The following is a 14834-nucleotide window of genomic DNA, read 5'->3' as shown; positions in this document are numbered from 1 at the left end:
TATTTGTTTTGTTTTTGGTTCCAAAATGTTCTGACCTCCCTTCCTTGTTTTTTCAGATAACACGGATGGAATTCGTTCACACTCGGAGCTTGATATACAGAGACGTCAAGCCAGAGAATTTCTTGGTGGGGCGGCCGGGCTCCAAGAGGCAGCACACCATTCATATCATCGACTTCGGGCTTGCCAAAGAATACATAGACCCTGAGACCAAAAAACACATCCCATACCGAGAGCATAAGAGCCTGACTGGCACTGCCCGATACATGAGCATCAACACACACTTGGGGAAAGGTGAGTTCAATGTCCTCACAAAAAAAACAACTTTTCTTTTCCTTAGTAAAACCTTGAATGGTGGTGAGTCATCACCACCTTTGTGTTTCCTAAGTGATTTACTGAACTTTTTTTTCCCACCTCAATAAAGGTCACTGTTCATGACCTCACTATCAGAAAGACACTTGATCTCTCAGGGAAAGGAGCAATCAAAAAAGTAACAACTCACCTTAAATTTGTATCCTGATTTCCTCTTTTTTTTGTGTATATCTCATGCTAAATTGTTTCAGGTATGAGTACAAAATGTAACGACACAAAGGCAATCTGAGTAAACACAAAATACAGTTTTAAATGGTGTTTTTTATTAAATCAAAAAAGTTATCCGATACCAACTGTGAAAAAAAAACTAAAAAAACAAGAGCATTTTCCCTTAGTTACTAAATTCCTAAATCTATGAAACTGCATTGATAACTGGGTTCAGCTGGACTAGACACATGCATGCCTGATTACTGCCACCCCTGTTCAATCAAAACATCATATAAATATAACTTTTCCAGCAGCATGAAGTTGGCTAAATATCTCAGCCAGTAGCACACTATGCCAATGTCGAAAGAAATTCCAGAAGAGATGATGAAGGTGGTGATTGAAATGTATTAGTTTGGGAAAAGTTACAAAGCTCTTTTAAAGGCTCTGGGACTCCAAACAACCACAGTGAGAGCTATTATCTTCAAATGGAGAAAACTTGGCACAGTAGTAAACCTTCCCAGAAGTGGCCGACCTTCCTAAATTCCTTGACGAGCACAGCGACAACTCATCCAGGAAGTCACAAAAGAGCCAAGGACAACATCCAGGGAACTGCAGACATTTTTCACCTCAATAAAGGTCACTGTTCATGACCTCACTATCAGAAAGACAATTGGCAAAAATGGCATCATTGGAAGATAAACACTGCTAACACAGAAGAACATTAAGGCTTGTCTAAATTTGACCAAAACACCTTGATGATCCTTAAACCTTTTGGGAGAATGCTTTGTGGTCTGATGAGATGAAAGTGGAACTGTTTGGAAGACAGGAGTCCTGTTACATCTGGCATAAACCAAACACAGAGTTCCACAAAAAGGACATCATACTTACGGTCAAACATTTTGGTGGTAGTGTGATGGTGTGAGGATGCTTTGCATCGTCACGTCCAGGGCGACTTGCCATAATTGAGGAAAATATGAATTCTGCTCTCTACCAGAAAATCCTAAAGGAGAATGTCTGGTCATCAGTACATGAGATGAAGCTCAAGAACAACTGGGTTATCTAGCAATACAATGATCCAAAGCATAGAAGTCAGTCCACCTCTGAATGGCTCAAAAGACACAAAATTAAAGTTTTGCAGTGGCCTATTTAAAGTTCTGACTTAAACCCCATTGAGATGCTGTGGCAGAAACTTAAACAGCCATTTCATGCTCGAAAACCCTCCATTGTGGCTGAACTAAAGCAGTTCTGCACAGAAGAGTGGGCCAAAATTACACCAGAGTGATATGAAAGACTGATCTCCATTTATCGGAAGCAATTTGTCACAGTTATTGCTGTTAAAGGTGGCACAACCAGCAATTTAATTTAGGGTGGCAATTACTTTTCGTGAGTGATGAGCTGTTGGATAACTTTTTTTGCTTCAATAAATACAATTATCATAAAAAAAAAAACTGTATTTTTTGTTTACTCAGGTTGCCTTTGTTATATGTTTTATGTTGTTTGAAGATCTGAAAAAATGTAGTATGAAATATACACTGAAATAGAAGAAATCAGAATGGGGAAATTATTTTTCACTGCACTGTACCTTTTCATGAGTGATTCATATTTATGTAACCAGGGAGGGAAATTAACACCCACCACCAGTCAAGTGTAGCTACCTTTTGTGCAATAGCAGTGATTTTCCTTATAGACAGGCAATCCGTAAGATGTCTTGAATTGACATATTGACAAAATAAGATGTGACTATCTTATTGGATGCTTTTTTGGGGGGATATTCAGTTGTGCTTGAATTGAAAAATTGCAATGAAATTTGAAAATGACCAGTCCCAGTGGCTAGTTCACAAAAACGTTCAAGGTGCTCTCTGTGAATTATTTATTGCTAATTGATACACATCTAAACAGAAGGAAATGAAAAAAGTAGAACATTTTTAATAAATATGTTTAATATGATTCTAATCATATCAGTCTTGGAGAAAAAGCCGTTTTATTGGTGCTACATATGGTGCTGCATGCACATTCATGAGCACCACCATGTTAAGATCATATGACTAGCCAAATATTGCTCTCTTTATCTCAATAATCCTCTATAATTGGACTTGCAGAATAAATGAAAAAAAAAATGAAAACATTCGCCTTTTATTTTTCACCCTGTATAACCCTTTTGATTATGCAGTTTCTAATGTATCAGTCTGATTGTATAGCAAAAAATGTTGGCAACCTGTAATATTAGTAACAATGTTGTTTTTGTTCTATCAGAACAAAGCAGAAGGGACGACCTGGAAGCACTGGGCCATATGTTTATGTATTTCCTGAGAGGCAGTTTGCCTTGGCAGGGCTTGAAGGTTTGCATTTCCTCTTTTTCTAAACAATGTATTTGTCAACTGAAATTTTGCTTAATTTCCCTGCCTCAATTATGTAGGTGTATGGTTTTGACCTTGCAACCTTTCTTTGTGCTGGATTTTTTTAAAGGTATAGTACACCTTAAAAAAATCAATCATCATTTGATAATTTACTCACATTTAATCTGTTCCAAACCCATATAACTTTTTTCTGTGGAACACACAAGGCAGAATGACAATTCACTTTCATTGTATGGGAAAAATATGTAATAACAGTGAATTGTGACTGAGACTATCATTATGCTTAATCTTCTTTTGTGTTCCACTGAAGAGGGTAATACAAGTTTGGAAGGTGAGTAAATTATGACAGAATTCACATTCCTTTATTCACTAGTTGCAGTAGTGTCTTTTTGTTCCTTGCACATGTAACTGAGAAAGTGTGATGACATGGCAACAAATGCAAATATCAGCTGCTCTTGTTTGACCAGAGCATGTGAGCGAAGCAGAGCGGTGCTCACACTTAACAACCCGCTCCATGTGTGTGCGCTCCGCTCAACCACTCACGGCCCAAGCGGACCTCTGCTCAAGTACCACTCACGCTCACCGGTAAAAAAGCGTTCGCTCAAATCCTGCTCCGACATTACATTTATCTGTAGTATATTTGGTTCCAAGCACGTACACAGAGGGTAGCTATAGTGGCCCAAGCAACTGCCCCTTTGCCCGCATGGGCTGAGGTGCCCCTCTGGGTGAAATATAGACTATAGGCCAACATTTATCAAATGATTAGTTATGTAAACATCTGAAATGATGTGATTTGTAGTGTTGTTTTTGTATATAAAATCTCGCTGTATATTTTGGACTGGTTTACAACTGCTCTTAGATAATCCGTCTACTAGAGCTTTGTTATCATTTGTAATCAATTAAATATTTCTCTGTTAGCACATATGTTATTGAACATCTTCAAATAATGCCTTAAAAAATGTTATTCTAAATTACCTTTATTTACTTTAAAATTTAAAAGTGATAAAACATATGTGCGTTGGCACAGAAACTCGCATATGCCCAAATATGCGCTTTTCAGTTTAAACTGGACCCGAGTGATACAACCGACCCAGAAAAATCTTTTCAACTTTAAAGTTTGTTTGAGTCCTTTATGGCAATAATGAAAACACGGGCTGATACCAGGAAAAATATATTTTTTACATAATTACATAGTTACATATTTAACATAGTTCAATGGAAAGGAGGAGATGAGAACCGGCTTGACAATATAAATAAGTTTAATTGGAAACTGAACCAAAAAGACAAACGCACACAGGTGTCAGACCGCTGTCTGTAACTCTCACTCTCTCGCACTGCCATCTCTGGTCACCCTTATCCCTCTCGGGCTTCATCAGCCTAATTAGGGGCCAGGTGTGTCATGACCCAGCTCCGCCCTCCGCCCTGCCACAATATATATTATATGAAATCATGTTTAATGATCCTAAAACAAATACAAATTATTTAATTCACAAATGAAAGTTAAGGTGGGGATTTGGCTTTGGGAAACTGACCAGTCATTATATGCCAGTTTATCCCAAAGCAAAAATTAAAAGCAACAGCTAATTCTGCTATGAATTTCTCTATACGAGAGTGAAAATCTTTACTTATCAAATGCTCAATTGTACAATAAAGGCATGAAAGCAAAATGCTTCGCCTGCAAATTAGGACACACTGATCTGCAAGATCATGCATGTTTATTATTTTTGATGTAGGGATTTTTTTTGTGTTGCCGGGATTCAAGGAAAAATGCTTTGCCAATATACAGTATTATTAAGCTTACATATTCAATTGAGGGTGATCTAACGTTCGCAATCCTGCAGAACCAGGCCTGCATCTAGCTGGCACCTGCACTAACATGTTTGTGTAGCTTATCCTCGTGCTCGCTGGCAATGTGACACTTTTCCAAAGTGGATTCCAAAAGGAATATTTGCTAATTCACAGTCTTTTCACACTCCCTTTTGATTTCTTCGTTCTTAACTTTGATTTATACTTTGCATTTTTTTAGGCTATAAGGTTTGCAATGTCACTAAAACAATGTTAGAGCTCCATAATCTCAGGCCTATTGCTTATTTTGCACATTCCTAAACCAGCATATCAGGAAGCGAGTGGGTTGAGCGAGCGGCACCGAGCGGCCTGAGTGAGTGGAGCGGTACCTTCAAAAAGGCTCTCTCCGCTCAGGTGGAATTATCACCACTCTGCTCACATGCTCTGTGTTTGACTTCAGTTGTTCAGCCATGTGCCATAGAGGAGCAGCATGATAATAAGTCACATGGCCATTTCCTTTAATGCAACTGCTTTTTGTGCATCATTGTCTATTCAAGAAAACTAGCCTGAGGCTCAATCTTGCCCTGGACTTGTGTGTTGCATGTGTTTAATTAAATTTGGATTTTTGTCTTTCATGGGAGTATTGTGGGTGGGAAATCACAAATTTCTAATTTTTCTGAAACAGGCAGATACATTGAAAGAGCGCTATCAAAAAATAGGGGACACCAAACGGGCTACACAGATCGAAGTTCTGTGTGAAAGTTTTCCAGGTTAGTGCCATTTATTTGGTGACATTTTTGTATTTAACCAGGACTTGGCTGTGTGTGTGTGTGTGTGTGTGTGTGTGTGTGTGTGTGTGTAGATAGATAGATAGATATACACAGCTCTGGTGAAAAAAACACTCAAACTATCAGTTTCTCTGGATTTACTATTTAGAGGTGTGTGTTTGAGTAAAATGATCATTTTCATTTTATTCTACAGTATAAGGTACTTACAACATTTCTCCCAAATTCCAAATAAAAATATTTTCATTTAGAGCATTTAGTTGCAGAAAATGACAACTGGTCAAAATAACAAAAAAAGATATGCCATGTTTTCAGACTTCGAATAATGCAAAGAAAACAAGTTCATATTCATTTTTAAGCAACACATTACTAATGTTTTAACTTCGGAAGAGTTTAGAAATCAATATTTGGTGGAATGACCCTGATTTTTCAATCATGGCTTTCATGCGTCTTGGCATGCTCTCTACCAGTCTTTCACAATGCTGTTGAAGGCTTGTGGCCATACATCTTCCTCTTGTTCACATTCCAGAGGTTTTCAATGGGGTTCAGGTCTGGAGATAGGGCTGGCCATGACTGGGTCTTGATCTGGTACCCCTCCATCCACACCTTGATTGACCTGGCTGTGTGGCATGGAGCATTGTCCGTGTGTGTGTGTGTGTGTGTGTGTGTGTGTGTGCGTGTATTTATCACTTTGTGGGGACCAAATGTCCCCATAAGGATAGTAAAACCCGAAATTTTTGACCTTGTGGGGACATTTTGTCGGTCCCCATGAGGAAAACAGCTTATAAATCATACTAAATTATGTTTTTTGAAAATGTAAAAATGCAGAAAGTTTTCTGTGAGGGTTAGGTTTAGGGGTAGGGTTAGGTTTAGGGGATAGAATATAAAGTTTGTACAGTATAAAAACCATTATGTCTATGGAAAGTCCCCATAAAACATGGAAACACAACATGTGTGTGTGTGTGTGTGTGTGTGTGTGTGTGTGTGTGTGTGTGTGTGTATACTGTGCAATGCTAGAAATGGTTCAGACAGAACGGGATTCATGAAGAGGAAGAAAGTGTCATTTAAGTAGTGTTCTTAGCCACAATGCGACACTAACTGCAGTTTTTTATGGTTTCTGAGAAACATTGCCACTTTACCTTACAATTCAAATGATTTGCGAACACAGGTGCATGTATTGTCTTTTTAATAATGGCTTTGAGTGTGGCTCATCCGTGTTGAAACTATACATTTTACACTATTAGTTTACCATTGTAAATCTTTTATTTTTCACTCCAGTGTTACAAAATATGAAGCAGTTTTTGCACTGATGCTGGACTTACCCTTTTGTTATGAATAAGCTTATCTTATCAAGTTACAAATAAAAAGAGAAAATAATCAAATGAGTACCTTTCATTTGGAAAGCATTTAGTCATCCATTTAGTTAAATACCCAAAGCTCATCATTACCACATGATTATTTAAGACATGAACTACCATTTCATCCAGCAAAAACAACTATATTTTGAACTATACTATTACAGTGATATAAAATTATTCTGTTACACTTAAAAATAAGGTTCCATTCGGTAACATTATTTAATGCATTAGGTATCGCAAACAAACAATTAACATTGTATTGTTTTCAGCATTTATTAATATTTGTTAATAAAAATAAAATTGTTAATTGTTAGTTCATAGTGTATTAACTAATGTTAACAAACACAACTTTTGATTGAAAACATTTATTAGTATATGTTGACATCATTAACATTTAAAGGTGCAATATGTAACAATTTTCATGTAATGTTCGCCTGTGTGAACGGCTTGTAACGGAACTTAAAAAATTAGCCCTTCCCGGACTTCCTAGGTTGCCTATTAAAGCCTGTAGACTGATGTTCATGCGAAAGGAGCGGGTCGCTTTTGCCAGGAAAATATAAAGGATGTGACGTTTATGCGCGCTCCCGAGCGCTTTGTCTCCGTAATAGCTTCTCTTCTGCGTCAACAGACAGTCTGCAACACTAGGTAACGTTACCTTACAGATGGAATCCAGCAAATGTCCTGCTCCCAGCACAACACCGACTCCTACATGAACTCTGAGTAAGCCAAAAATGCAAAAAACATTTATCTACTGAATACAGTCTAGCGAAAACTAGAGTGAACATCGGCAGAGCATTTGATTCCTGTAGGGACCTTCATTAGTTTTTGGGGATCAAAACCGACCCCGAATTGGCGTTCTTCTTATTGGACAGGTAAATTTACATAACTCCAAAGCTTGTGAAATATAGTGCCATTAGGATTGATCTGTTTAATTTTAGCTAACATGATCTTGCCTGCTAACATTGACAAATTACGACCTACCTTGCTTTGTAACTTTGAAATAATTTCAAAAATCTTCTCTTTATACTAAAAATCAGGTATACAGGATGAATTTAAGCAAATGCGCTGGTTTCTTATTCATAGGACAACATATGACATACAAAACATACAATAGTGCAACATAACAGTTCAACAGTAAACTGTCTGGTATAGTTCGGTAGTATGTAGCTCTATGTGTGTATCGGTATGTTATGTTAGCTGAAAAGTAGTTTCAGTTTAGTCTCAAAATTTGTAGTAAAACAATCATAACTGTGTACTTCTAATTATGCTAACTCATCTGTCAGCATGATGCCAGTGAATCACGTTCAGTCTCTGTACATTATGTCATTGTTTTGGATGCTTGCACGCTCGCTCATGTCCCTATGGAGTGTGTGCACGAGCAACTTGTAGATGTCTGCAGTTCACTTAATGACCACAGGTGTCATTAATAACAAGGGTTTCTGAATCTTACATACTGCACCTTTAACAAAGATTAATAAATGTTTAAGAAGTATTGTTAATTAATTTTGATAACTAATGTTTACAAGTGGAACCTTATTGTAAAGCGTTACCAATTATTGATATTGTGATATAATATTTTAGTCATACTATCCACCTCAGACATAAATACTATGGTGTGTGAAGCATTCCAGTGAACCAGCTATCAACAAATAAATGTCTGTTACTGTTCACTCACTGCAGATGAGATGGCCACCTATCTGAGATACGTGAGAAGACTGGACTTCTTTGAGAAACCAGATTATGATTACTTGAGGAAGCTCTTCACAGACCTTTTCGACAGGAACGGCTATGTCTTTGATTACGAGTACGACTGGGTCGGCAAGCCTCTAGTGAGTGTTTGTTTCCTTCGCAACCACTTCCTTTGTTCTTTTCTCATGAACTTCTACAAACACCTTTGTCATGCTGCGTTGGGTATATTGAAAGTAAATGCGTTTGTGTGAGATGCTGTACTTGGTAAACTGTAAGATCATTGTTTTCTTTGACAGCCTACACCTATAGGCCCCATCCCCACAGACACACCTCAGCCCAGCAGCAGGGACAAAGCACAACCTCAGACCAAAAACCAGGTAAGTGTAGTATACACATTAACTGCTTAGTGGATCTCCTTAGGTAAGTGCAGGACATAACTTCAATACTCTAGCTTGGTGCGAGATACCTGGTGTATGTGATGCACTTATTGTGGGGTGCTTTGATCGTGCAGTCAATTATTTTTGTTACTGCATGACAATTTTGGATGTCAGGTGACAGGTCAGATGACTAGTGACACTCTGGAAAGTTGTCAGAGGAGTTACTCAAGTTTTACATGGTATTGAGGTTGTGCGATTCAATCTCTGAATATCCTGCAGTATGATGGGGATGGAGGGCTGGTTAGTTGAGCCTTGCTCAGTGTAAACAAATCTGGTTTGTTTGATAAGTATTTTAGTTTGTCGTTTGGTAGACTTTTTTGGTTTTAAAACTTCAGGTTTGTGACTTGATGTATTTTTTTTTAGTTTCAGCTGAAGGTTTAATAAAGTCTTGTTGACTAATTTCTAATTTAGTTTTAATGGGGATGGGCCAACATGTTTATGTGCAGTCAACTTTTTATAATTTGTTTTTAAGCTTTAACATTTTTTTTTTTGTGTGCTAATAAGAGGATACATTTAGAGACGCAACTTTTCTGAGACAGTTTTAGCATGTTGACAGTGTAATGGGGAACCTTCCCTTTTTAAGCACACCACTACAGTCATCAAAATACAGATTTCAGAAAAAACACAGAATGCAGAAATTGCCTTCTGAGAGTATTATTCACGTATTATGGATAATATGTAGGTCTCCATTGTTTTGTTAGGATTATGATGGTTTTGTGCAATAAAAGCTAGTTATTTAGATCAGTGGTTCTCAACCAAGGGCCACGGCCCACCCTTGGGCATTAGCAAGCTTAAAAGATGACTTAAAATGACTTAAAGTAAATTAATAATCTATAATTTAGTAATTTAATTTACTATAATACATCGAAAAGTGCTAAGATAGCTAAAATAACTAAACTGACATCATATTTCTTATCTTAATTCAACCACTCTATGCTATAACCGTATTTATTGAAGAACATATAATTCTTGAAACTTCTGTAATCACAAAATTAATTGCATTTATTATTTTAATCTGTTGATGTTCCTAGTTCCTGTTAATAAAATCTGAAAGAATGCAGCTTTGTCATCATGACAACAGAAGTACCAGAGGAAATATAATGGTGTCAAAAAAGGAGTCAAAAAGGTTGAGAACCACTTATTTAGTCTAATTGTTGAATATCTGTCTGTTATCCTTTTGAAGGGCTGTGCTTGGTGTCCATATTGACAAAAAAAAACGTGTGATTGGTGTCTTGTGGACATGACTCTAAATCATCCTAATTTTTCAGGTTTTTTTAAAGGAATAGTTCACCCTAAAATGAAAATTCTCTCATTGTTTACTCACTCTCATGCCATCCCAGATGTGTATCCCAGATGATTTTTAGAAGAATATCTCGGCTCTGTATGATCTTTCAATGAAAGTGAACGGTGATAAACTTTGAAGCTCCAAAAACGTCATTTTCTAATTGCAACCTTTCTTAATTATGCATGTTTGCTGGGTTGTACAGTTTTGTTTATTTTTTTCCACTTTGATTTTTCGTTACGTCCATTAGTTTTTGTCATTCACTATTAACTTAAATCTTATGAGCAGGCTTCTGCATGTGAGATGTCTCCTTTTTAATGTTTTATTTTTCGTTTGTATGTTTACTCACCCACCCGACCCCCTTCCTATCACATCTCAAAATCTCTACCAACCCCATCCACTCTCCACACTTTCCCCACTCATAATGCTCTTCCACTGTCGGTCAGTCGCCCGAGCCTACAGGAAGTGAGTCTCAGCCCACTCCAGTGACCATTAAGGAGACGCTGGGGTCGCATCTCACAACCGAAAGGCTGGGGGGCTCAGTGCAGGTACATGCTTGTGCATGATGTTGCTATTTGAGTGATTGTGTGTGAATGTGTCTGTCCTTTCTGGCTGCTGCTCAATCTCTTCCGCACACTCATTCATCTGTGAAGCTCAGTTTGCCTCCTTTTGGACTGAGCACTCTACAGATGGCTGCAGTGCCATTCCTGAGAGATGGTGTGCAGTTTAAATGGAAGCCATCAAGCAAGTTGGATAGCAGCTCACATTGTGATAGTATCTAATGGATGCTGATAGACCGAAGATATAAACTTAGGATATGCCATTGGCTTCATAATTTCTCTCCAGTACAAACTTTTTGTTACATGTTGTTTTTGCAAGCCACTTGATGATACACGTGTGCCACCTAGTGTTGGTTTTTGGAATGATTTCACATGGTCATGGGTTTTCAACCCATATTTATTTGAGATGGTTATTTCTGATTAAGTATTATCTTTTTTTAGCACAATGTTGCCAGTTGCACAATTCTGTCCTTTTATAAGAAAATGCAATCAAACAGGTGTCCAACTTTTTATAAACCAAAAATGTTGACCTTTAAAAACAGGAAACATGCAGTATAGTCATGGGTGTTTTGCCTAAGAGGGCTACATAACATGCTTTGTGTCAGGTGTTAATGACTATGAATTATCACATATTCATTGTTCATAGCCTTAGGCTTGTCTACATCTCTGCAGAAAGCAGGATTTTGTGCTTCCTCCTTTTTCCATAGGAGGATGGTTTTCTTCTAGCTTACAGAGGCAAGGTCTCTGGGATGTGTGGTGAAGTTTACAAATTGTTGGGATTATGACATGTTTACATTGTCATACACTAACACTAGCAAAGTGCAAAATGAGAGTAAAAATTTAATTGAGTGAAGTTGAAGTGTGTAAGTAAAATGTTTTTATTTAAACATTACATGGTTTGTCAAATTCTAAGAATGAAAACTCTCTTTAAATGAACAATTAAAATAACAAAACAAACTGAAATTTGAACAAATACAAAAAGTCTATAAGTAAAACAGCTGTTGTGAATTGTATGTCTTCTAAGAGAAAAAAAGTCACCGTCTGATGTTTGGTGTCAAATACGAAGATATTCTTCACAATAAGCCACCATAACAATAATGAGGAACAAATTCACAATGTCCCGGCACATTTTTGTGACGGGTGCAGTTTCATTGTCCACTGGCTCATCTGGTTTATGATGCTGCTTGTGTCACCATGACCTGCACTGTTTGTCACAAGCAAACTTGTCCAATTGTCATATAGAGACAAAATGCGCTTTTGAAATAAAAAATAAATAAATAAAAGTAAAGTTTAATGGCGGTTAAGAAATATTTATGCCCAATACATTTTCTCAATTCACTCACAATTTGCAGGTGAGGCAGAAAGTTAATTTTGTACCCTGCAAGTAACAAGGTACCCACGTGTCCTGGAAAACCTGGAATTTTGCAATGCAGTTTTCCAGTCATCGAAAGGTCATGGAAAATGAGACAAATACCTAAATATCCTGGAAAATAATTATTTTTCCTGGAAAATGTTTGATTGTGTTGGTTGCATTGTTTTTGTTACATGCTCAAAAACATGCTAATGATCAGGACTACCAGGTTAGGGCTGCACGATTATAGCAAAAATCATAATTGTTGATTATTGCCCTTGATATTGTAATCGCGATTATTAATGTTGATTAAAATATTAAATTACCATGACGTCACAAAGCAAGCAACCGTGTGGTTCTTCAGAGTAGAATATTTCAGTGGTGGATATGAGCTGCGCATCTTTTAAGAATTATAGTGTATTTTTATATTGTAATAATGTTTAAGGTAAGGCAAATAAAAAAATATTTTGAATGGATATCTATGGTATAGAATAAATTGAATTACTGCTTAAATTATTAGTCCACATACAGTAAATAATATTGCATATTCAATATTCAAACTTATTAACAGCTGATTTAAAATGACCAAGTTACTCCGTTCGATAAGCCCTTAGGTGGCTAGACAGGGGACCATTCATCCTGTTAGATCTTCAATGGCAATCTTGTTCATGTAAGATCATCGTTAGAGCATTTTTGGCCTCAGTGGTTGCACTTTAGAAATTAAAAACTGTATATGCTATTGGAGATTGTGCGATTCGTTAAAATGTTAAATTTACCAATCTGCGTGGCAAATGGGTCTTATTAGAGCAGATGCGATAACAATGACAGTGATTCCTGAAATATGCCATTCATGCCATATTCTTTATGTTGGTTACACCTCCAAAATACACTTAGAACCGTTAAGCCAAATTATTTTATTGCTCTTTTGTACAATCAAATTCACATTGGCCTACTTATTAACACGACAAAACAAACCTTCCAGATGCACTGTACGCGGTAAATATAAACCATTGACGCAAAAGGAGCAGACTTTAATTGAATGCTGTAATTGTCAATTTTCACGATTACATAATCGTGGCAGTCGTAATCGTAATTGCAATTAGTTTTCGGTTAATTTTGCAGCCCTAGAATAGGTGTCATACACAAATTCGGCCTTGATGTGGCCTTTACAACTCGATGTGAATTAATTTTCAATTAATGAACATTCCAAGTCTGATTATACTGTGGTTTTCACATTATGATTTCTGCTATGTGAAAATCAGGACGGAATCACTGAATCCAGTCATAAAAAATGTCATTAGCTGATAATTTTACTACGAAAGGCTGCAATTTTATTAAATAAATATATAATCTGCATGTGTGCCGTGCTTCAAAATAAATGTGGAGTGAATTCAGAAAAAAATAAAAAAATACGTTCAACAACAACATTATACATCATGACTTGGAAAATTGTGCCATGAAGAGTGGGAACCCTGATATAATATTTTGTAACTTTTTTTTATTTTTATTATTATTATTATTATTTGCCTTTTCTCCCCAATTTGGAATACACAATTCCCACTGCTTACTAGGTCCTCAGGGTGGTGCGGTTTCTCACCTCATTCCAGGTGGTGGAGGACAAGTCTCAGAGATAGTCAGCCTGCGCCTCTTGTCATGTGGCTCGCTGTGAATGACATCGCAGAGACTCATAGCATGTGGAGACTCATGCTATTCTCTGTGACAAGGAAGTTATCACATGTGATTCTACCTTCCCTAGCAACTGGGCCAATTTTGTTGCTTAGGAGTCACCTCAGTGGTCTGATAAAGACACATAAATAAACAATAAATCAACAGAAAATATTTAGAAAATATATATACTTAAAAAAACAAGAATGCGCACCCACACATTTAATGTTATTTATATCCCTCCACTGCCTCCCACTGAGGATCCTCCAAAAAGTCAAAATAACTGCCCCATTTTTTTTTAAATAAATCCATGTTGCCCAGCCTTATATATGCCATCTCCTCAAATGCCGCCACCCAGTCCATCACCATGCACCACTCCTGAAATGAGGGTGCTCCAGCCGACTTCTATCCCCTAAGGATGACCTGTCTTCTGATCATAACACCAGCCAGGACACAATTTTTTATGTACCCATCCCCTATATTAATGACTGTCCCATTGCCTAGAATACAGGCATAGAGTGTGGGGCAAAGTTAAATTTTAGTGCCCAATACATCACACATAAAACACTGAACACTCAATTCTTGGATCTTAACACACCACCAAAAAATATGTGTTGTATCCCCATCTTCTTAGGTGGTGTGTCTTTTAAGACCAAGCCTATACTATCTAGAGGGGGGTCCAGTAGAATCGATGTAAAATATTAAATTGCATCAGATGCGCCCTTGCATCCCTTGATGTAGACTTGAAGTTTTTTAGAATCCAAGCCCAAACTCCCTCCAATACAAAGTTTAAATCTTTCTCCCATAATCTCTTGAGAGAAGTTGAAGTTCTGTACCCCAGATTCTGAATATTCAGAGAGTAATACACTGATGCCTCATGACCTTTTCCAAAAGCAGTAATCACCACTCCCAGAGTATCTGCTGCTTTAGGGGGGTGTATGTTACTCCCCAAAATAGTACAGAGCAGGTGGCACAGCTGTAAATACCTAAAGAACTGAAATCTGGGAACCTTTAAATGTTGAACCATATTTTCAAAGGATCACAACACT

At 37.2% G+C, this 14834-nt stretch overlaps 1 protein-coding gene across 1 annotated transcript in view; it reads left to right on the top strand.

Annotated features, from left to right (window-relative positions):
• LOC127621150 (casein kinase I-like) overlaps nt 1-14834 on the top strand; it is a 70129-nt gene that overhangs the window by 50965 nt on the left and 4330 nt on the right. Inside the window, exons 5-9 of the mRNA XM_052094639.1 lie at nt 57-291; nt 2770-2855; nt 5344-5428; nt 8482-8630; nt 8787-8867. Of these exons, the coding sequence (XP_051950599.1) occupies nt 57-291; nt 2770-2855; nt 5344-5428; nt 8482-8630; nt 8787-8867 (636 nt within the window). The remainder of the gene's footprint in view (nt 1-56; nt 292-2769; nt 2856-5343; nt 5429-8481; nt 8631-8786; nt 8868-14834) is intronic.

This window comes from Xyrauchen texanus, chromosome 27, assembly GCF_025860055.1.
Source record: "Xyrauchen texanus isolate HMW12.3.18 chromosome 27, RBS_HiC_50CHRs, whole genome shotgun sequence".
Classification (NCBI taxonomy): Eukaryota; Metazoa; Chordata; class Actinopteri; order Cypriniformes; family Catostomidae; genus Xyrauchen; species Xyrauchen texanus.
This window is presented reverse-complemented; position numbering and strand designations above follow the sequence as displayed.